Source organism: Hyalella azteca, unplaced genomic scaffold (assembly GCF_000764305.2).
Source record: "Hyalella azteca isolate HAZT.00-mixed unplaced genomic scaffold, Hazt_2.0.2 contig3397, whole genome shotgun sequence".
Taxonomy (NCBI): Eukaryota; Metazoa; Arthropoda; class Malacostraca; order Amphipoda; family Hyalellidae; genus Hyalella; species Hyalella azteca.
The window spans coordinates 35,808-52,912 of NW_025933647.1; the positions used below are offsets into that span (position 1 = coordinate 35,808).

General features: G+C 40.2%; 2 protein-coding genes across 3 annotated transcripts in view; both read right to left on the reverse strand.

The window, feature by feature from the left end:
• The window catches only part of LOC108679050 (protein PRRC2C), an 18,695-nt gene extending 17,485 nt beyond the window's left edge, over window positions 1-1,210 (reverse strand). The window contains exon 1 of the mRNA XM_018167561.2: window positions 986-1,210. Coding sequence (XP_018023050.1) covers window positions 986-1,090 — 105 coding nt within the window. The 5' untranslated portion in view covers window positions 1,091-1,210. The remainder of the gene's footprint in view (window positions 1-985) is intronic.
• A 5,055-nt stretch (window positions 1,211-6,265) lies between these two features.
• LOC108679043 (phospholipid phosphatase 1) lies at window positions 6,266-16,755 on the reverse strand. Of its 2 annotated transcripts, none has more exons than XM_018167553.2 (6): window positions 16,395-16,755; window positions 10,054-10,208; window positions 9,215-9,426; window positions 8,699-8,828; window positions 7,539-7,715; window positions 6,266-6,446 (listed from the first exon to the last, which is right to left on the reverse strand). In XM_018167553.2, the coding sequence occupies exons 1-6, from the start codon at window positions 16,456-16,458 to the stop codon at window positions 6,360-6,362; spliced, it is 825 nt and encodes a 274-aa protein (XP_018023042.1). In that variant the 5' UTR covers window positions 16,459-16,755; the 3' UTR covers window positions 6,266-6,359. The 2 variants fall into 2 exon arrangements, with proteins under 2 accessions (XP_018023042.1, XP_018023041.1); XM_018167552.2 differs by lacking the exon at window positions 16,395-16,755 and adding an exon at window positions 12,084-12,304.
• Between the last annotated feature and the right edge of the window lie 350 nt (window positions 16,756-17,105).

Below are 17,105 nucleotides of genomic sequence, written 5' to 3' on the forward strand. Positions count from 1 at the left end.
ACTGCTGTCAAGGCTATGTTCCTTGTTGCGAACCGATTGTTGCATCCAGTCGCTTATATTGAAAATAAAATGATTTAAGCAAGTATTTCTTGCATCAGAGATAATTCAAAGTTTGCTAATGTTAACAGCATTATAATACATGCAGAAACGTAAATTTTTTTAGAGATATTTAAAATTTAGGCTCTATGACTTGTAAGTTGTATACTATACAGTCGAATGAGTCGATAGGATTTCAAGTGGATGCATTCAAATTCAAATTCGGTCCACCACGCCCCACGGCCAGTGTAGCTGTCAGCTGACTTTCTTCAGAAGTGCAAAAGCTTTTGCCGGTGAAGGTGTTTTACGATCGGTCCGTAAAGAAGCGTTGATCGGTTCAAAATGACATAAGAACAGGTTCTTTTGAATAACCTATGGATTGCCACCATGTGCTGGTAGCCTGGTAGTGGTACTGGTATCCAAGAAACTTACTAGTGACTAGTCTACTTACAGAATTCGAAAATGAAGGGCAAAAAAATATTTTCTCCTTTGTCAGTTGCAGGTTGCCACTATGTTAAAACTTAGAAGTAAAGTTACTAAAGTACCCTGAACCCTGATGATACTGATAGGTGGTCTTGACTTGAGTCTTGACCATAGTGACAAACCACATATTTTTTAGAATAAGTTCATTTTTAATTTCCTCATTTACTCAAGAATTGAACCAATTTCTTATGTATGATAATGCTGGTATCTAGGATACTTTACTGGTCTACTTATAGGACTCAAAAATGAACTTGAGAAGTTGAGAGATAGTCTAAAAAAACTCTCTGCTTTGACTCTTGACCGTCTTGTACTCTTTTCATGGGACTCAATTTAACTCAAAAAGACAGAATATAAACAACAGGTCTCTGTTTTGCCACCATGATTATTTTTGTCTGTCACTCTCTCAGACAGTCAGAGTCTGATAGATGACAGTGCCGTACTCACGCCTCACGTCACGGTAACTCACCAAATCAGAATGGGAGTTGTGTATTACTTCATCAGCCGAATCATCGGATGATTCGTCAGAGCCACCTTCTGTGACTGGTTTCCTACGTCGTCGCCTATCAGACATTTTTAAGTTATTAGTACGTGGAACCAGATCAGAAAAAAATCATGAATTTTATTTGAAGATACGAACTCAACATAGATAAGCAGCACTCTCAGTAATGCAGGCAGAAAGTCACTGACTGAAGAGAAATCGACATGAAGTTCTAATTCCAAAGTTACTATTAGGCGTCTGTTGTCAAACACGAACAACGTTTGTGTGGAAATGTTCATTTTCTGAAATTTCTTCTCATAACTTAAACAAATACTTTAATTTACCAATCAAAGCATAAAATCCAACTTTAATTACAAACTAGCGATCAAAAAACTTCTGAGTGAACGTCTTTTGGAAGTTTGTTGCGTTCCATACCCAGTTGAAATTTCTGAAAATCTGACTAAACTCAGTAACGTGTTTGGGTAAGTAGATGACTGTTTTTATTTATACGGTGATAGAGCCGCATATACAAACATTACGTGAAGAACGCACTATGACATCGATTAATTTGGAGATAAAACGCACAAAAATTTCATCGATAACCAATAGGGGATGGTATGTACTAAAAATACACTGTGTCTATTAAGAAATGATTACATAACATAACATAGTGATCTCGGCGCTGCAGTGTAGGCCTGATGTGGCCTGTCGCCGATTCTTTTCCTTTTCGTGCCTTGTTCACAGAAGATCTAAAATCGTGTCATTTGACCGTAATTTTTCATGACTGACGAAAGTATGAAATAGCTACTCGACTTCCACCGGGTTCGATATGGTGCTAGACATTTCAAATCTGAACATATATTTTTCCATAGCTTTAACTATTCTGTTCTTGAACGCGTTCATACTTGGAGCGCCAACGATGTCATCGGGGAGGCTGTTCCACATGTCGGTGATTCGAAGCGAGAAGAAATTTTGTCGCGTGGAGAAGTTGCTTTGACTTTGAAGGGTTGAGGTGTTGAAGGCCTTATTAAAGGCCTGTTCACCAATCATGGTGATACGTCGTATTAAGCAACGTGCGTGGTGCTGCATGCACCACCATGTTGCATCGTAGTTTTTTTAGTTTATATCATCAGTTTAGTTTATATCATCAATCAGCTAGAGAATCAGTGTGGTGTGAACTTACTCTAAAAGGCAAAGATAGCCTTCTCATAGGGGTCATTTACAGATCACCTAACAGCACCTCTGATAACAATAAAGTACTAAACAGCCTTTTACCGAGCATGTCATTCAGCAGGTCGCATACGATGATCGTTGGTGAACAATGCATCCACTGGTTCCCTTTCGTCCAGCAGGCGAGTCCACTCGTTCAACGTAGATAATAAGTTAGTGGTGCAGGATCTGCCGGCAATAAAACCATGTTGACAATCTGATATGAGATGGTGGTGCAGGATCTGCCGGCAATAAAACCATGTTGACAATCTGATATGAGATGGTGAGCAGTCAAACGATCGATAATCCTATCCCTCACAACAGATTCCATTATCTGTTGTGAGGGATAGGAAGAAACAACACTTGTCAGACTGACAGGGCGATAGTTAACGGAGCTGCTTTTGTCACCTTTTTTGAACATTGGTGTTACTTGAGCTTCTTTCCAGTCGGACGGCAAAGTTCCTTCGTTCAAGGTATTTTGAAAGAATACTGTCAATGGGCCGGCCAGAACGGTTGCTAATTCTTTGAGCAATCTGGAATGGAAGCCGTCTGATCCACATGACTTGTTGGGATTTTGAGCTACCAGGCGCTTGAGAACCTCTTCTTCGTGTATTTCAAAACCTGTTAGCTTCGAGCTGACTGGGCGCTCCTCAATCTCTGGAATACTGTTCAAGTTCTCATCTGTGAATACACTGCTGAAGAACTGATTAAGAACGTTTGCCTTGCCCTCATCGTTGGTCTACTTCCAAATCAAATGTGTGATTTAATGAGGCAATTCTGAAACGGCTGAACTGACATTGACGACTGAACGACTCAACAGCCTTCACGCAGTTGAGTAGTTAATGAAATCCTCAAGTGCGGTCTTAATTGAGGTTGAATCATGGAAGTTATAACCAAAATTTTTGGTGGACTATAAAACTCGTATATTCCTTGCAGTTGTTAAAACTAAATCACTTCTTAGGGTCAGGGGATGTTAGGTGTTGAATCATTGACACTATTAGCGGAAAATCCAACTTTGAAGTGGAAGAACTGTTCTCCACAAAACTCTTAGATGTTTTGCGCATTTGAATAGTAAATGAAACAATTTAGCCGTTAAATTTGATGGACATAAGAAGTCTAATATCTAACAGATAGAAAACCATGGAATATAGAATATATCTAATAGATAGAAAACCATGGAAGTTGCACAGCACATGCCGTTGCTGTAAATTTTAAACTCAATTCAATTGCATCCATCAGAAAGAAATGTTACCACATAGACAACTTCAAAGTTCAGAATTAGTATGATAAGAATTAGTGCAACGTTATGCAATGTATGGGTACGCACACACTGAAAGCAGGTTGCCAGCGTGCTGGTTACCTGAAACCATAGAATACAGAAGCCTATTCGTACAAGTTTTCACTGTGAACACTTACATTATTATCCTATGTTCATTCTTGTGGCAGGTTGGAGCAGGTTGCCCGCGCGGGCAAACCTGCTTTCACTGTGTGCGTACCCTATGGAATGTAACGCGCACTTCGAACTCAAACAAAGATTTATTACAGAAAGATATCTTGAGTTGTATGTATTGGTGGCCTAAATGATAAATATTTCGTCGCACTACACGTTTTGCGATATATATGCTCGAGGTGCCACGTCTTACAACTATTATTAACATATCATGTCGCATCATAACATAGTGATGTCGGCGCTAAAGAATAGGCCTGTCGCCGATTCTTGCACTTTTCGTGACTTGTCCACAGATCCAAGAACAAGTACTTTGACCGGATCTTTTCAAAACTGACTATAGTTTGAAATAGCTATTAGTCTGGCACCAGGTTTGATATGGCTCTAAGCATTCCAAGACTGATCATATATTTCTACACAGCTTCATATCGTCTTTTCCTGAACGCGTTCATACTCGTAGCGTGCGTCAACGCAGTAATCAGGGCAGCTGCCATGTATCAGCCCAGTTAACTTAATTAACTGTCAAGATCATCTTGCAATTGCACGTTATTTGACGCATCCTTCACTGTATTACAAACTTTTGTGTCATCGGCATACATAGAAAGAGCACAGGCTTGACACTACTTACGGCAGGCAGTTTGTAAGCAACGAACACAGTTGGCTAAGGAACGTTTACTCGTGGCACGCCACTGCGCACTGATGCCCAGTCTGATACAGCTCCGTTAATACTGAAATGTTGTCGTCTACCTACCAGAAAATCTCTGATCCATTGGAGTTACATTTCCCTCTATTCCCAAAGACTTAACGCAACAGCCGCTCATGCGGAACACTGTCAAATGCTTTGGCAAAATCAAGGTACAATGCATCCACTGGCTCCCTTTCGTCTAGCAGGCGAGTCCAATCGTTCAACGTAGATAAGATGTTCGTGGTGCAGGATCTACAGGCAATAAAACAATGTTGACAGTCTGATAGAAATTGGTAAACAGTCAAGTGATCGATACCCTCACCACAGATTCCATTACCTTACAAAATACAATTAATTGTCAGATTGACAGGGCGATAGTTACAGGGGCTACTCGTGTCGCCTTGTGAATTCTCAACCTGAACCTCAATGACATGAACCTGACATGCTGCTCAAAAGTGTAGGACAAATTTACGGCCGGTCTTGCGGCGGTCTCACGGCCAATCTCCAAATTCAGTGAACAAGGAACATCTCCCAAACTAATGAACGTAACTGTATGAAACTTGGAAGTATTCATTAGGACCCAACGGTAATGTCTAGCACATGAAAAAATATTCGTTAGAACTGGTCCAAAAATGAGTGGAATACAACGTCCTGCACTGTCCAAAACAGCTTTTATTTGCATGAATAACATAAGATACCACATGGAAACTATGTAGACGGCATAATTTCTCAGACTAAAACAATGAAATTCAAGATGAGATATGGAGAGAGCAACATTGTCATATCGAGATGAGAAGAGGGGCCAAGAACAACATTCTCTTCTACACTTCTACATACCAGGAGATTTTAGGAGTTATATATTCATTTATAATTAGACTCGTGTCACTTGGACTCAAGGCTTGGGGTTTTTCTCATTAGATTCACTCAAATTACACTATTGTCTGTTCCTTCGGTACATTAACAAGACAATGACTGTCAACAATTGATGACTAGAGCTTCGGGAAATAACTTTCAATTGAAAATTTTTCATTATAAATTTAAATCCACTTTTAAATGTTTAATTAATACAATTTAAAGATACAATTTTTTTCTTTGAGTTGACCAAAAATTAAATGTAATTTTACTGCCTTGTATAAAAGTTTTTATGACGTCTTGCGGAACGGCAAGACTATAATTTAGTGCGCAGGCATAAATGAAATTATTAACACAGAGAATATAAAGCTAGGCTAGCTACCATTTCATTTAAAATTAGTTCTCTAACCATGTACCATGTCACTCAGCTATTAAATTTGCCCTCATGCGATTAAATTTACCAAATTTAAAAACGCAATACCTATTATGCATGCGACCATAACAGCTTAGTTTACTAACAAAAATAATTCACATCTACGCAACGGTATACATGATAGACTAAGAGTTTACATTAATAACAATAATACAAACAGTAATCATGGAGCCACCAGAAATAGACTTGCGTATATATATTAACAAATTCCTCACAAAATAACACACAAATGTACACAGCAAGTGAAATAAAACGTTAAGCTTTTAAACCAGCTCCCACGCAAGATTAGCTTAACCATCGTCAGGCTGCATACTTTTACAACGTTCTAATCTACCTGGTGTAGGTACATATGTAGGAGACAGTGACACACGCCATTTATTCATATATCAAAGGGAAATTAATAACAGTAATGACACATAAGCAAGGGCATTGATTGCCATAGCAGACAAGTGTTATATCCCTTAATATAAAAAAAATTATCCTACTCTACTCCACTTTCCCTCTACTTATGCAGACCGACAAATGTGTAAAAAATATAACTCGGTACTCACTGGAGTGAGTGACAACAACAGAGAGCACATTTTCTCGTCGACGAAAACGTGAAGTCACGGACGGACAGACGGACAGACATGCAGACATGGCGAGCACAATAGTGCATTTTTCCCATAAATGGAAAAATGTGCTAAAAACTGTACAAGATTTTTCATTATAGACTATTGAACGTAGAGCAGGAATGTCAGGCCGGCGGGAGAGAGGAGGAGGTCGTTGGGTGCGTAGACTGCCTGCGACTCTCGGCCAAATGCTTCGAGCTCAGCCATTTGATCTGCCAATCAAACAATCACTTACAAAAGATAGAGAATAACAAACATGATAAAAAGAAAGTTAAAATCCATAAATATCCGGACCATGATGTTAAACGGGTTAAATACAAGATTCTAAAAAACCGCTCCCGTAAGCAATATTGAATGAGTCAACTAAATTGGAAGACGTGGTTAAACATTTTGTGTAAAGTTACATTAACCGTCTTAAATTTATTCTGAAAACACAAGCGAAGATAAACAATAAATACATGCACTATAATTACTATATTACTGTGCAACTCAACCGGTTAAATATATCAGAATGTGTATGTGTAAGATGCTTATCTTGTCGGGATATTGCCTGATAACTTTTTTAATGATGGAATCGCCGAACATTGAAATGTTTATGGGAGAGCTGGTTTAATAAATCATTATTACATTTTACTTTGACACGTGTAAATTTTTATTCGAAAATAGCAGGCTGGACTTTCTTTGATATTTCAAAACAAGACTTGAACGGAAGTTCAGGGCTGAAAATGAGTCAATTATGGCCCACTTAGTTAAGTTTATTCCTAAAATTATTTACTAGAATAGGGATGATGGAATTCACGGTAATGGGGTTCAGGATGACAGGATCAGGATATAGAACTTGATTCTCAAAATGAAAGTATTATCTATCTCAATTATCAAATGCAAGTATATCTTTAGCTAACATGACAGCAATTATATGACTGTATGTTGAATGTGTGTAGAATGTGTAACATCTCATTTTCAAGCACAGTGAGCATGAGGATACGCACAGTGAGCATGAGGATACGCACAGTGAGCACGAGGATACGCACAGTGAGCATGAGGATACGCACAGTGAGCATGAGGATACGCACAGTGAGCATGAAGATACGCACAGTGAGCATGAAGATACGCACAGTGAGCATGATGATACGCACAGTGAGCATGAAGATACGCACAGTGAGCATGATGATACGCACAGTGAGCATGAAGATACGCACAGTGAGCATGAAGATACGCACAGTGAGCATGAAGATACGCACAGTGAGCATGAAGATACGCACAGTGAGCATGATGATACGCACAGTGAGCACGAGTATACGCACAGTGAGCGCAGCGATGCAGGTCCCGAGGGCGGCCCCGATAGCCACGTCCCACCAGTGGTGTTTGTTGTCCCAGATGCGGGACACCCCACACAGCGCCCCCCACGCCCCCCACAGCAGTGCTAACACCACCCCCAGCAGCTGGGACCACTGCACCCGTAGCCGCGTCATCAGGTACCACTGTGCGCATTTATACATACATTATTCAATTAATCATTATAATCATTGTTATTCAATTGATAACCTTACGCAATGAGTTTCTACTCGTTTATTTAATCGCGAACACCTTGGAAGTTCAGTACCTACCATCAGCTACCAACCACGTAACATTAATACTAATACAGACATTAGCCTTTATATTACTTTATGCAATACTATGGATAAATAAGCCCCGAATATAGAACTTTACTTAACTGAATGCACTAATAATTCGCGTAATGAACGAGTTTACTGTTAGGATTTAACTGAGGGAGCAGAGAGAATCGAGAGGCAATTATTGCAAATCGTCGCAATAATTGCTTGTATTCGGAAAGAAACATTCGCATAACTTTAGAAATACTCGAATACTTCAAGAATACCCTCAAAAATTACTTATTACGCCGAAATTGTTATGTTACCCCCCTTAAGGACCTAGCGCGTACTAGTGGTGCGGATACCATAGTTTGGAAGCCCCTAATGTCATACAAATCCAGGTATCACTGCAGTATTATTATTCTGGTATTATTTTATGTATAATTTTCTGCTATTATTTTCTGTGTAACGCATTGTTGTACAGTAAATTACTGTGAAAAATATGACTTTGAAATAAGCGGCTTGCAAATCAGCTAGCGCTTACTTCAAAGAGTCGTGTATTATACTCGTATTACAATAATTAAGCCCATATATTAATATCATTATTATATTATTATTAGGTTCATAAATCAAGCTCAGGTACTATATTTTTATCAAGATGCTATAGTACCTAGATGTACCTATCGTCAGTCATGAAAATATCCGGTCAAATGAAACGATATTAGATCTTCTGTGAACAAGGCACGAAAAGGAAAAAAATCGGCGATAGGCCACATCAGGCCTACACTTCAGCGCCGAGATCACTATGTTATGTTATGTTATAATATCATGCTTTATATAATGATATTATAGATAGTTCATGAGTAGCGCACGGTCATGTAGGTGGCGATGAAGGCGCCCAGCGCGGCGTGTCCCGAGGGGAAGGACTTCATCGAGTCCAGCAGATGAGGCTTGTCCAGACCCAGCGGGTTGGTACAGTTGCGCCAGGTCACCTCCACGTACCTGGACACATGGTATCTGGTCACGTGCCTGGACACATGGTATCTGGTCACGTGCCTGGACACTTGGTATCTGGTCACGTGCCTGGACACTTGGTATCCGGTCACGTGCCTGGACACAGGGTATCTGGTCACGTGCCTGGACACATTGTAGCTGGTCACGTGCCTGGACACATGGTATCTGGTCACGTACCTGGACACATTGTTAGCTGTATCTGGTCTGATGTTTCTACAGCCTAATTAGAATAGCCCCCTTACTACAGAGCTGGTCCTATAATAATAATAGCAACGCACCCCTTGGACAGAAAATAATAATGTTAACTCGCCCCATACGACAGATTTGGTCAGAAAATCTACTACAGAGCTGGTCCTATAATAATTGGAACGCACCCCATACTACAGAGTTGGTCGGACAGGTCAGGCCGACACGTCTGCATGAAGTGAGGTCTCGCTTCACTGACGGTCATCTTGAAGAACTCGACGATGAGCAGAGCCAACAACTGACCACTGAAACAATCCTTCAACAGACGCCACGACAAACTGCTCGCGTGCCTCGCACTGCGTCCAGACTTGCCAGGCAGCGCCCATTCCAGAAAAAATATCTGCAACAGTAACAAGAGAATTTAAAGATCGTAAACTGTTCCAGAAAACATATCTGAAATAGCAACCAGGTGAACTTAAAGATTGTAAACTGTTCCAGAAAAAAAATCTGCAACAGCAAAAAGCGAATTTAAAGATCGTAAACTGTTCCAGAAAAAATATCTGAAATAGCAACCAGGTGAATTTAAAGATTGTAAACTGTTCCAGAAAAAAATCTGCAACGGCAACAGGTGAGTTTAAAGATCGTGAACTGTGGGGTAGAAAGTGCAATCAAAATTTGTTCCTACAGAACAAAGATTGTCGGTGCATTACGTCGAGAACACCAAGCAAGTAGGAGCAGTGAGGTGCAGTTTCAAGTTCTACCAAGAATTGGAGAACAAATTCCGAGATGTCGACAAAACGATATTACACTATTTAAGAGATGCAGGGATGTGCAACAAGAAGAAATTCACTGCAACGTCGACAGTAATTACGCTGCCCTTACGTTACAAAGACAAACACAACATACTCTCGTTACCGCAGTAAACACGTTACCACATTGAGCACGTTACCACATTGAGCACGTCACCGCAGTAAATACGTTACCGCATTAAACACGTCACATTGAACAGGTTCCAACTTCCACCCACGTTAACAAAAGGTCCAGCTGTGGCCATGAGCAGCAGAGCCGCCACAGAGACGGTCTCTGTAGTAAGTATGCGTCGGATGTCTGGGTCATCACACAGGATGGATGTGTGGCCTTTAGGAAGGAGTCCCAGGTGACTTAGGATGATCACCACCACGCCTGTCATGCCAACAACGATCATTAGTAACGGACGAAGAAATGCCGACCAATTAGAAGTAGAACAATCGAATGTTAATACGAAGAACTGTCTAATAATGATAGTAGGTAAAGCATTTGTGACAAGTACTGCAGACAGCTGTGATTTATGAAATAATGTAACTAAAATATAATTAATGCCTGCAGAGATGAAAGACTCTTTTAGAGGGTCTTGGCAGGAAATTCGAATAAATATTTTTTTGAGGAATTTAAAAGCAAAGAAAACACCAAGCAAATTCACCATATCGATATTGAAAACGTTTCGGAGTCCAGCTCCATCATCAGTTCCAAAAACTAAAAATGAATAAAATCAAATTATTACCTATATCAAATTCTAAGACAGACATAAAACCTACACAAGACCTGACATTATATCGGAAAAAACAGGACTCAATTGGAACAACTTAGACCTGGAGTTCACGAAAAGAATATAAAAGCCTAGCCATTCACTATTTTCAGATTATATGAACAAAACGCATTATTGAGACACGGTTTTCGTTTGAAGATATGTAAAGACTCCAAAATTCTCAAATCCGAGCAGCCAGAAGTGGAACCGAGTATCCTGAAATCACTCTCAGTTACAGCCACGTCGCACTGTTCAGCATGGAGGCGCACGGAAGAATGAGGAGGCTTGGCGAGAGGCAAGTTAGAACGATAGCTCCTGCCACGGTGTTCAGAAGCCCGGATGTAGAAGTTACGCGACGTCATTCCAACGTACGCAGATGCACAGCGTGCACAACGGAACTCATAGACCATGCACACATGAAAAATATAACATGAAAAAGATGAATAATTTATCATCAGGTGTTGGTGTCAGAAAACTCCCACGATCACGGACATGACAGGTTAACTGGCGGATCATCCGGCGGATTTATGATAGTCTTTGATTTTCGATATTCAATTCCCATTTTGTCCTAAGTTTTTTTTTCAATCACTTGAATTTGAAGTCACATTACTGGCAGAGATCCATTGATCTAATGTCCTAAGTTACTAAGTAATGATCGTGAGGTTCCTCGTAGCATTTGTACAGGATCAGCAGCATGAGGGAGCTGAACCTGAACTACTGGGACAGGCTGAAACACCTGGGACTGTACTCACTGGAGAGGAGAAGAGAGATGTATAACATGCTGTACACTTGGGAGATTGTAAACGGACTGGCTCCCAACTTTGAATGTGAGACCTCCAGAATAGTGACATATTACAACGAAAGGACGGGGAGGTTGTGCAGGATTCCCCCATTTAATAACCGAGCCGCGGCCAGAGTACAGTCTCTCTGAGAGGTCACTGTCCGTGGTATGACCAAGGCTGTTTAATGCCTTACCAAAGGTGCTGAGAGGAGGGGAGTTCACCCTTGCGACGTTCAAGAGACAACTGAATAAATTTCTGAAGAAGATCCCGGATTGTTCAATAATAAGAAACTATCCTCCGCAAGTGACAAGCAACAGCATCTTGCATCAGCTGGCCCAAAGGAGAGCAAATAGACGGGACACGTCCAACGTTACATCCGGGACCCGAGGGCGGGGTGACCAGCCTAGCGACGACTCGGAGACGGAGGACGACGAAGGTGGAGCATCAGCTCGACCGTGGACTACGAAGTCCTAAACTCATCATGATGTCATAAGGTATATAGAAGAGCCGTGCGGCCACCAGTGATATTACAGACTACGTTACTCACTACTGACCAAAGCATCGAACTAAAAGAACGCAGGCAACATCATTGATGGTATAAACTAACTTGCAGACTACTGACCTAAACACTAGGATAGAACAACTATACCGCTGGTATAGTTATCCTGGTATTTCCAGGTATAGTAGCAAAATATTGGTAGTTCATCTCACCAGCATACACAGCGCCTGGTAAGTACTTCCGGATGATGACATCAGACTTCGTCGCTCGTTCTGCTTTCATCTGTGATTCGCTGGTCATGCTGAACTCGATTATACGTAACAACGATCATCAGCTAATCATCATTTTTACATCGGAGTAAGTATTGAAACTTTCAAGTTAAAAATAAGAGAAAACTGTTGTAATTGATGGGAGATAGTACAGGGTGCGGCGCGGGAACTTACTTATTTGAATTGCGCGCCACGTGGCGGCCATTAGTCCTAGGAAGGTGGCGCCATGCGCAATATGGTGCGCGGGCTATGAAGTTTTTCGTCCACTCAGTACGATCTCGTCTGACAAAATGTATTGAACAGCATGGAGGTCACCTACAAGATGTAATATTCAAGAATTAAACTTGTAAGTAAACCCAACGAAACTTTAAATGTAGCTCTTTGTAAAAAAGAAAGAATTAAAACGCTATCTTTAATACTTTTTAGTTTGTGATTTTTTTAAAAGAGTAAGTTCCCACGCCGCACCCTGTATCATGCGACCTTCACGTTACTAGATATATTAACAATATTCAGCTTGAAATAACGGCCTTTTCTGTTGCTGCGTATTCATCAGGTTTAGCGTATGCACTATCGTCTGTGCGCTGGAGCTGTATAATAATTAATTGGGAGGAGAAACCCGATGTTACGCCGAAAGGAGTTACGAGATGAAATAAGAATCCAAAACAACGCATAATTTCTTGGTTTTGCGGATTATTCACGTACTTGATATTTATTATTATTATTCACATAAATATCACGTAGGTACCTGATATTTAAAATTGGATTTCATGAAATAAATTAATTCACGCGCGGCTCGTGTTCAATTCCGTTGAGAATTTCGATTGATATAATCGACCTAGGAATTGCGCTCGATATGGAACTAAGCACATGCAGCAGCAACAGATCACAGTATTCTTCCAAAAGTATAATAACAGCATAAACAACATGTATATCATAATGTCATATATTAATATAGATGTTTACAACACTCTTAATCTTCAGGGCAAGCCCCACGATAGAGCACTATCATTCAAGGCCTTAATGCATGAGTTAGCACAGTTCATCGCGTCAGGAATTACACAGATAACTTATCATTCAATATTACGCGGGCATCGGTAATTATACACGAATTCCATGTCCATTGTTCCCAGTCAACTTGTAATCGGACATCGCTGCGTTAGTTAAATCAAGAGCGATGACGCATGAAAGTGTTTGCAGCTTGACCTGAAAATAATTGCGACGTTAAATGAAACAGCTTGCTTTAAAAAATGGACCTTTACAACTTTAAAACCTACATTACGTCGTTCACGTGGAGGACGAAAATGCTTAAGTGCATATTTACCTCGCGGGCTTTCAATAATAATTAATTGACCGCCTTGGTATACGCGTCAAAACGGACACCAATATTGAAATTAGTGATAGCAAGTGTAATAAACGTAAAATCGGGTTATGAGAGAAATACGCGCACTTCTTACACGCACAAATGAACATTTATCAGGTCAAATCAGTCAATGGAGTTTAGTCGTCAATCTTTTATTTTGCTCAAACGTAATACTCCCGGCAGACACCAGAAGCCTGGCAGTGACAAATTTTTTAACAATGATGATTTAAAATATCACAGGAGATCATCCCCTTCGCGGCTACAATGAATTCCGTTTCTATAATATCATATCTGTAAAAACATTTACATCGCCTACTCACAGTAGGAGCAAATTGAAATGAGTATAAAGTAAAAAAAATAGTAAAATTTCGCCCCTAACATTTGAGTGTGCGTAAAATACGCCGACAAACGTGGGCAACACACAGCTTACATGCCGATTCCTGTCACCCATGACGCAAACAGTGCACGCCATCTCATCTTACCAAAATACCTATATTAATTAGCTCATTTTTTATAACTCTGGCTATCCATTTGTAATAGAACCTCGTAACAAGTGTCGTAGATTAAAAATTAACGTTTATCTAAGCCTGTTGACAGATTGAGTGAGTAATACGCTCGATACAAGACACACATAACCTACTCAAAGCACAGTCTGATTAACACTGGCGTGTGACAGTCTGACAGACCGACACCGACTGACCGCGAGCTGAACCTATGTTTTTGCGGGTAACGTCTAAAAACGTTGATCTGTAGAGCCTTACAATTTCTACACACATAGCTGATAGCGCCATGTATTAGATGCACTAGGAATAAATAGTTAATGCCTATGTTCTCTTGTAATTGCATTGACAGGAGCAAAACTTCCAGCAGTGGCTGTGAAACAGATGTAGTATCAAGGTCGAATGGCTGACCGGCTGCCAGCCTCAACCGCAATCATGCAACCTGGCGCGGCCAATGCATATAGCTTTCATGTATATAATATAACTAACAATGAACAGTCTGTTCTGAAGTCAAATTTCGAACAAAATTATAACATTGTTTATTAATTCTACGCGGGTATCGATGTAAAATTCAACATCGGCGATTGTGAACCAGTTCCAACTGAATTTTTCGACGAAGCTATGAAGCTCTTAATTACCAAATCGTAAACTAAGTTCACGGAGAATACCGCTCCAGTAACTATAAATAGCATAGTTAGACAAAAATCGTAAAAATAAATTATTGTCAACTGAAAATATTGGCTTTTGCAGCCACCAATCACGTGATATGATATTAGACAGCGAAGTTAGGTAGAGATTGTCTGCCAAATCTATTAAGGTTGGGTCAAGGTAGCCAGGTTATGTTGTAACGATCGATAGAACGATAGCTCCCAGAAATGTCGATGTAAATAGTAGTTAAATGTGCGGCTGGTTCTTTGTCAGGCGTAAGACAAAGCCTGAATACGAACGATCCTTAGCCATAGTTACCCATGAAAATCTGCTTCACTATTCTTCATCACATAATGAAAACTTAGAAAGATCTCATTGTCGTTTTTTAACAACAACTAATCGAGAATTTATGATACTCGTTCAATAAACTAAACCATATGAGAAACTTTGTTGCGTTATTCATTCATGAACGAAAAAGAATCTACATGCAGATTCTTGAGAAAATCTAAAAAAATCATTAATCTGACCAATGGAATCTGGTAAACAAAATCCTTAATGACTTCGTAGGCATTAGTATGTGCGAACTGCGAACAATAGGCCGGCTGGCTTTGGCTCTAAAGTCCCATGTGAAATCATCCAAACAAATTAAACCGAACGCTGCAGGTTATCCGGGTTTAACGACACCAACATTTTATTTATTTTTTTTTTTGATGATGCTCAGGGCGAAATTCAAGGGTACACGGTTCCTTTAATTATATCATTTGCCAGCTTAAATCGTAAGTTAACAAAGTATTTAAAAAGCCAAGTATATGATGGATTTACCTACTCAACGTTGTCTTTGCTTCTAAACTCTTCCTAGAAAATATTCTAAAAGGGGGTTCAGAAAAAAATTCAGTGGAAGGCTTGTCTTCAGGTAGGTAGATATATTACGGTGATATTCGAAATATCATACTTTAAACGCTTTAAATATCGAATTTAAATACAAACTGACACACAATCTGACAAGCCTTCTAAGACAATCATTAGCTGCATGCATCGAATGATCACACCGCAGCCAAATGATCACACCGCAGCCAAATGATCACACCGCAGCCAAATGATCACACCGCAGCCAAATGATCACACCGCAGCCAAATGATCGCACCGCGGCCAAATGATCACACCGACCGCAGCCAAATGATCACACCGCAGCCAAATGATCACACCGCAGCCAAATGATCACACCGCAGCCAAATAATCACAGCGCGGCCAAATGATCACAGCGCGGCCAAATAATCGCACTCAGGCTGCATTTTAGTAATATATTGTTCGCCGCCCATACCTACATTTGCTCTTGCCGCCCGATTGCCTTACCTCCTACGTACACGTAGCACCATCACAACAAATGGATCAACCTTACCAACATGGTGCCGAATTATAGTTGGAAATATTGTGGAAAATTTCATGATATTCTTCACGTAGGCCGAGTCATGATATTCTGCACGTAGGCTCAATAATTTAGGAGCTGCTTACAAAACCATAATTAGGGCGATAATTTCCACATTACGTACTTTGCTCAAGGTTGTTGCTCGATCGGTTGCTGCCCATATACTTCTCAAGGTTAAGGGGCTAGGTTGCGATATAATAACTACGAATCTTTACAACAATCTACGCCCAAAAATTAAGTCATCTATGCTAATGTAGTGAAATAAGGAACAATTATTGTTCACATGTAAGCTCTAAGTCTAACTATCGCCTAGAGCTCACCTGTCACGATGAAGAGCAGGTCCGGCAGACCTAGCAAGAACTTGCGGGCTCCGACGGGTAACATTTTGCTTGCAGAAATTTACGAAGTCTCGGATACGGAGGTTGTCGATGCAAATTTCCTATATCATCAATAGAATTATTTGTTTAAATCAAAATTTCTGTTGGTTTTAATGTCAAGCTTCGTCTATCTAACGGTATAATATTCGTCGATTCTCTGCAAATTCGTACATAATGCACATGAAAATTTGCAAAATCCTTTCGACCTTGCATTTTAAAGTCGAAACAAAAGTGCGTCACCCTCGGGCAATGACGAAGCCAAATCTCATGCAATGCAAAGTCCAAGTGTGGATTAGATAACACGGAACATATCATTCATAATCAACAGACTGGCGATGACGATGAATGTTACGTTGGGTCCTCAAAGCTATTTTCGTATAGTAGACTGGTCATCAAACAGCAGACATACATCTTGTTTGAGAATCTGTGAAGAGAGCTATATCCAATTTCCAATTAAGCATACTGAAGAGTAAGCTCGAACCTTAACTGATATAGATTTGTTTAATACAGGGTGCGCCACAGAAACTTACTTATTTGAAAAAATTACTGTGCGGTTAGTTGGTCGGGTATAGGGGCAAGAGGGGGTGCATCTGAAGAGGAAAGTTCCCAAGTTTGTTTCTCAAAGTTTCTCAAATAAATTTGCTGTAGTGCAAG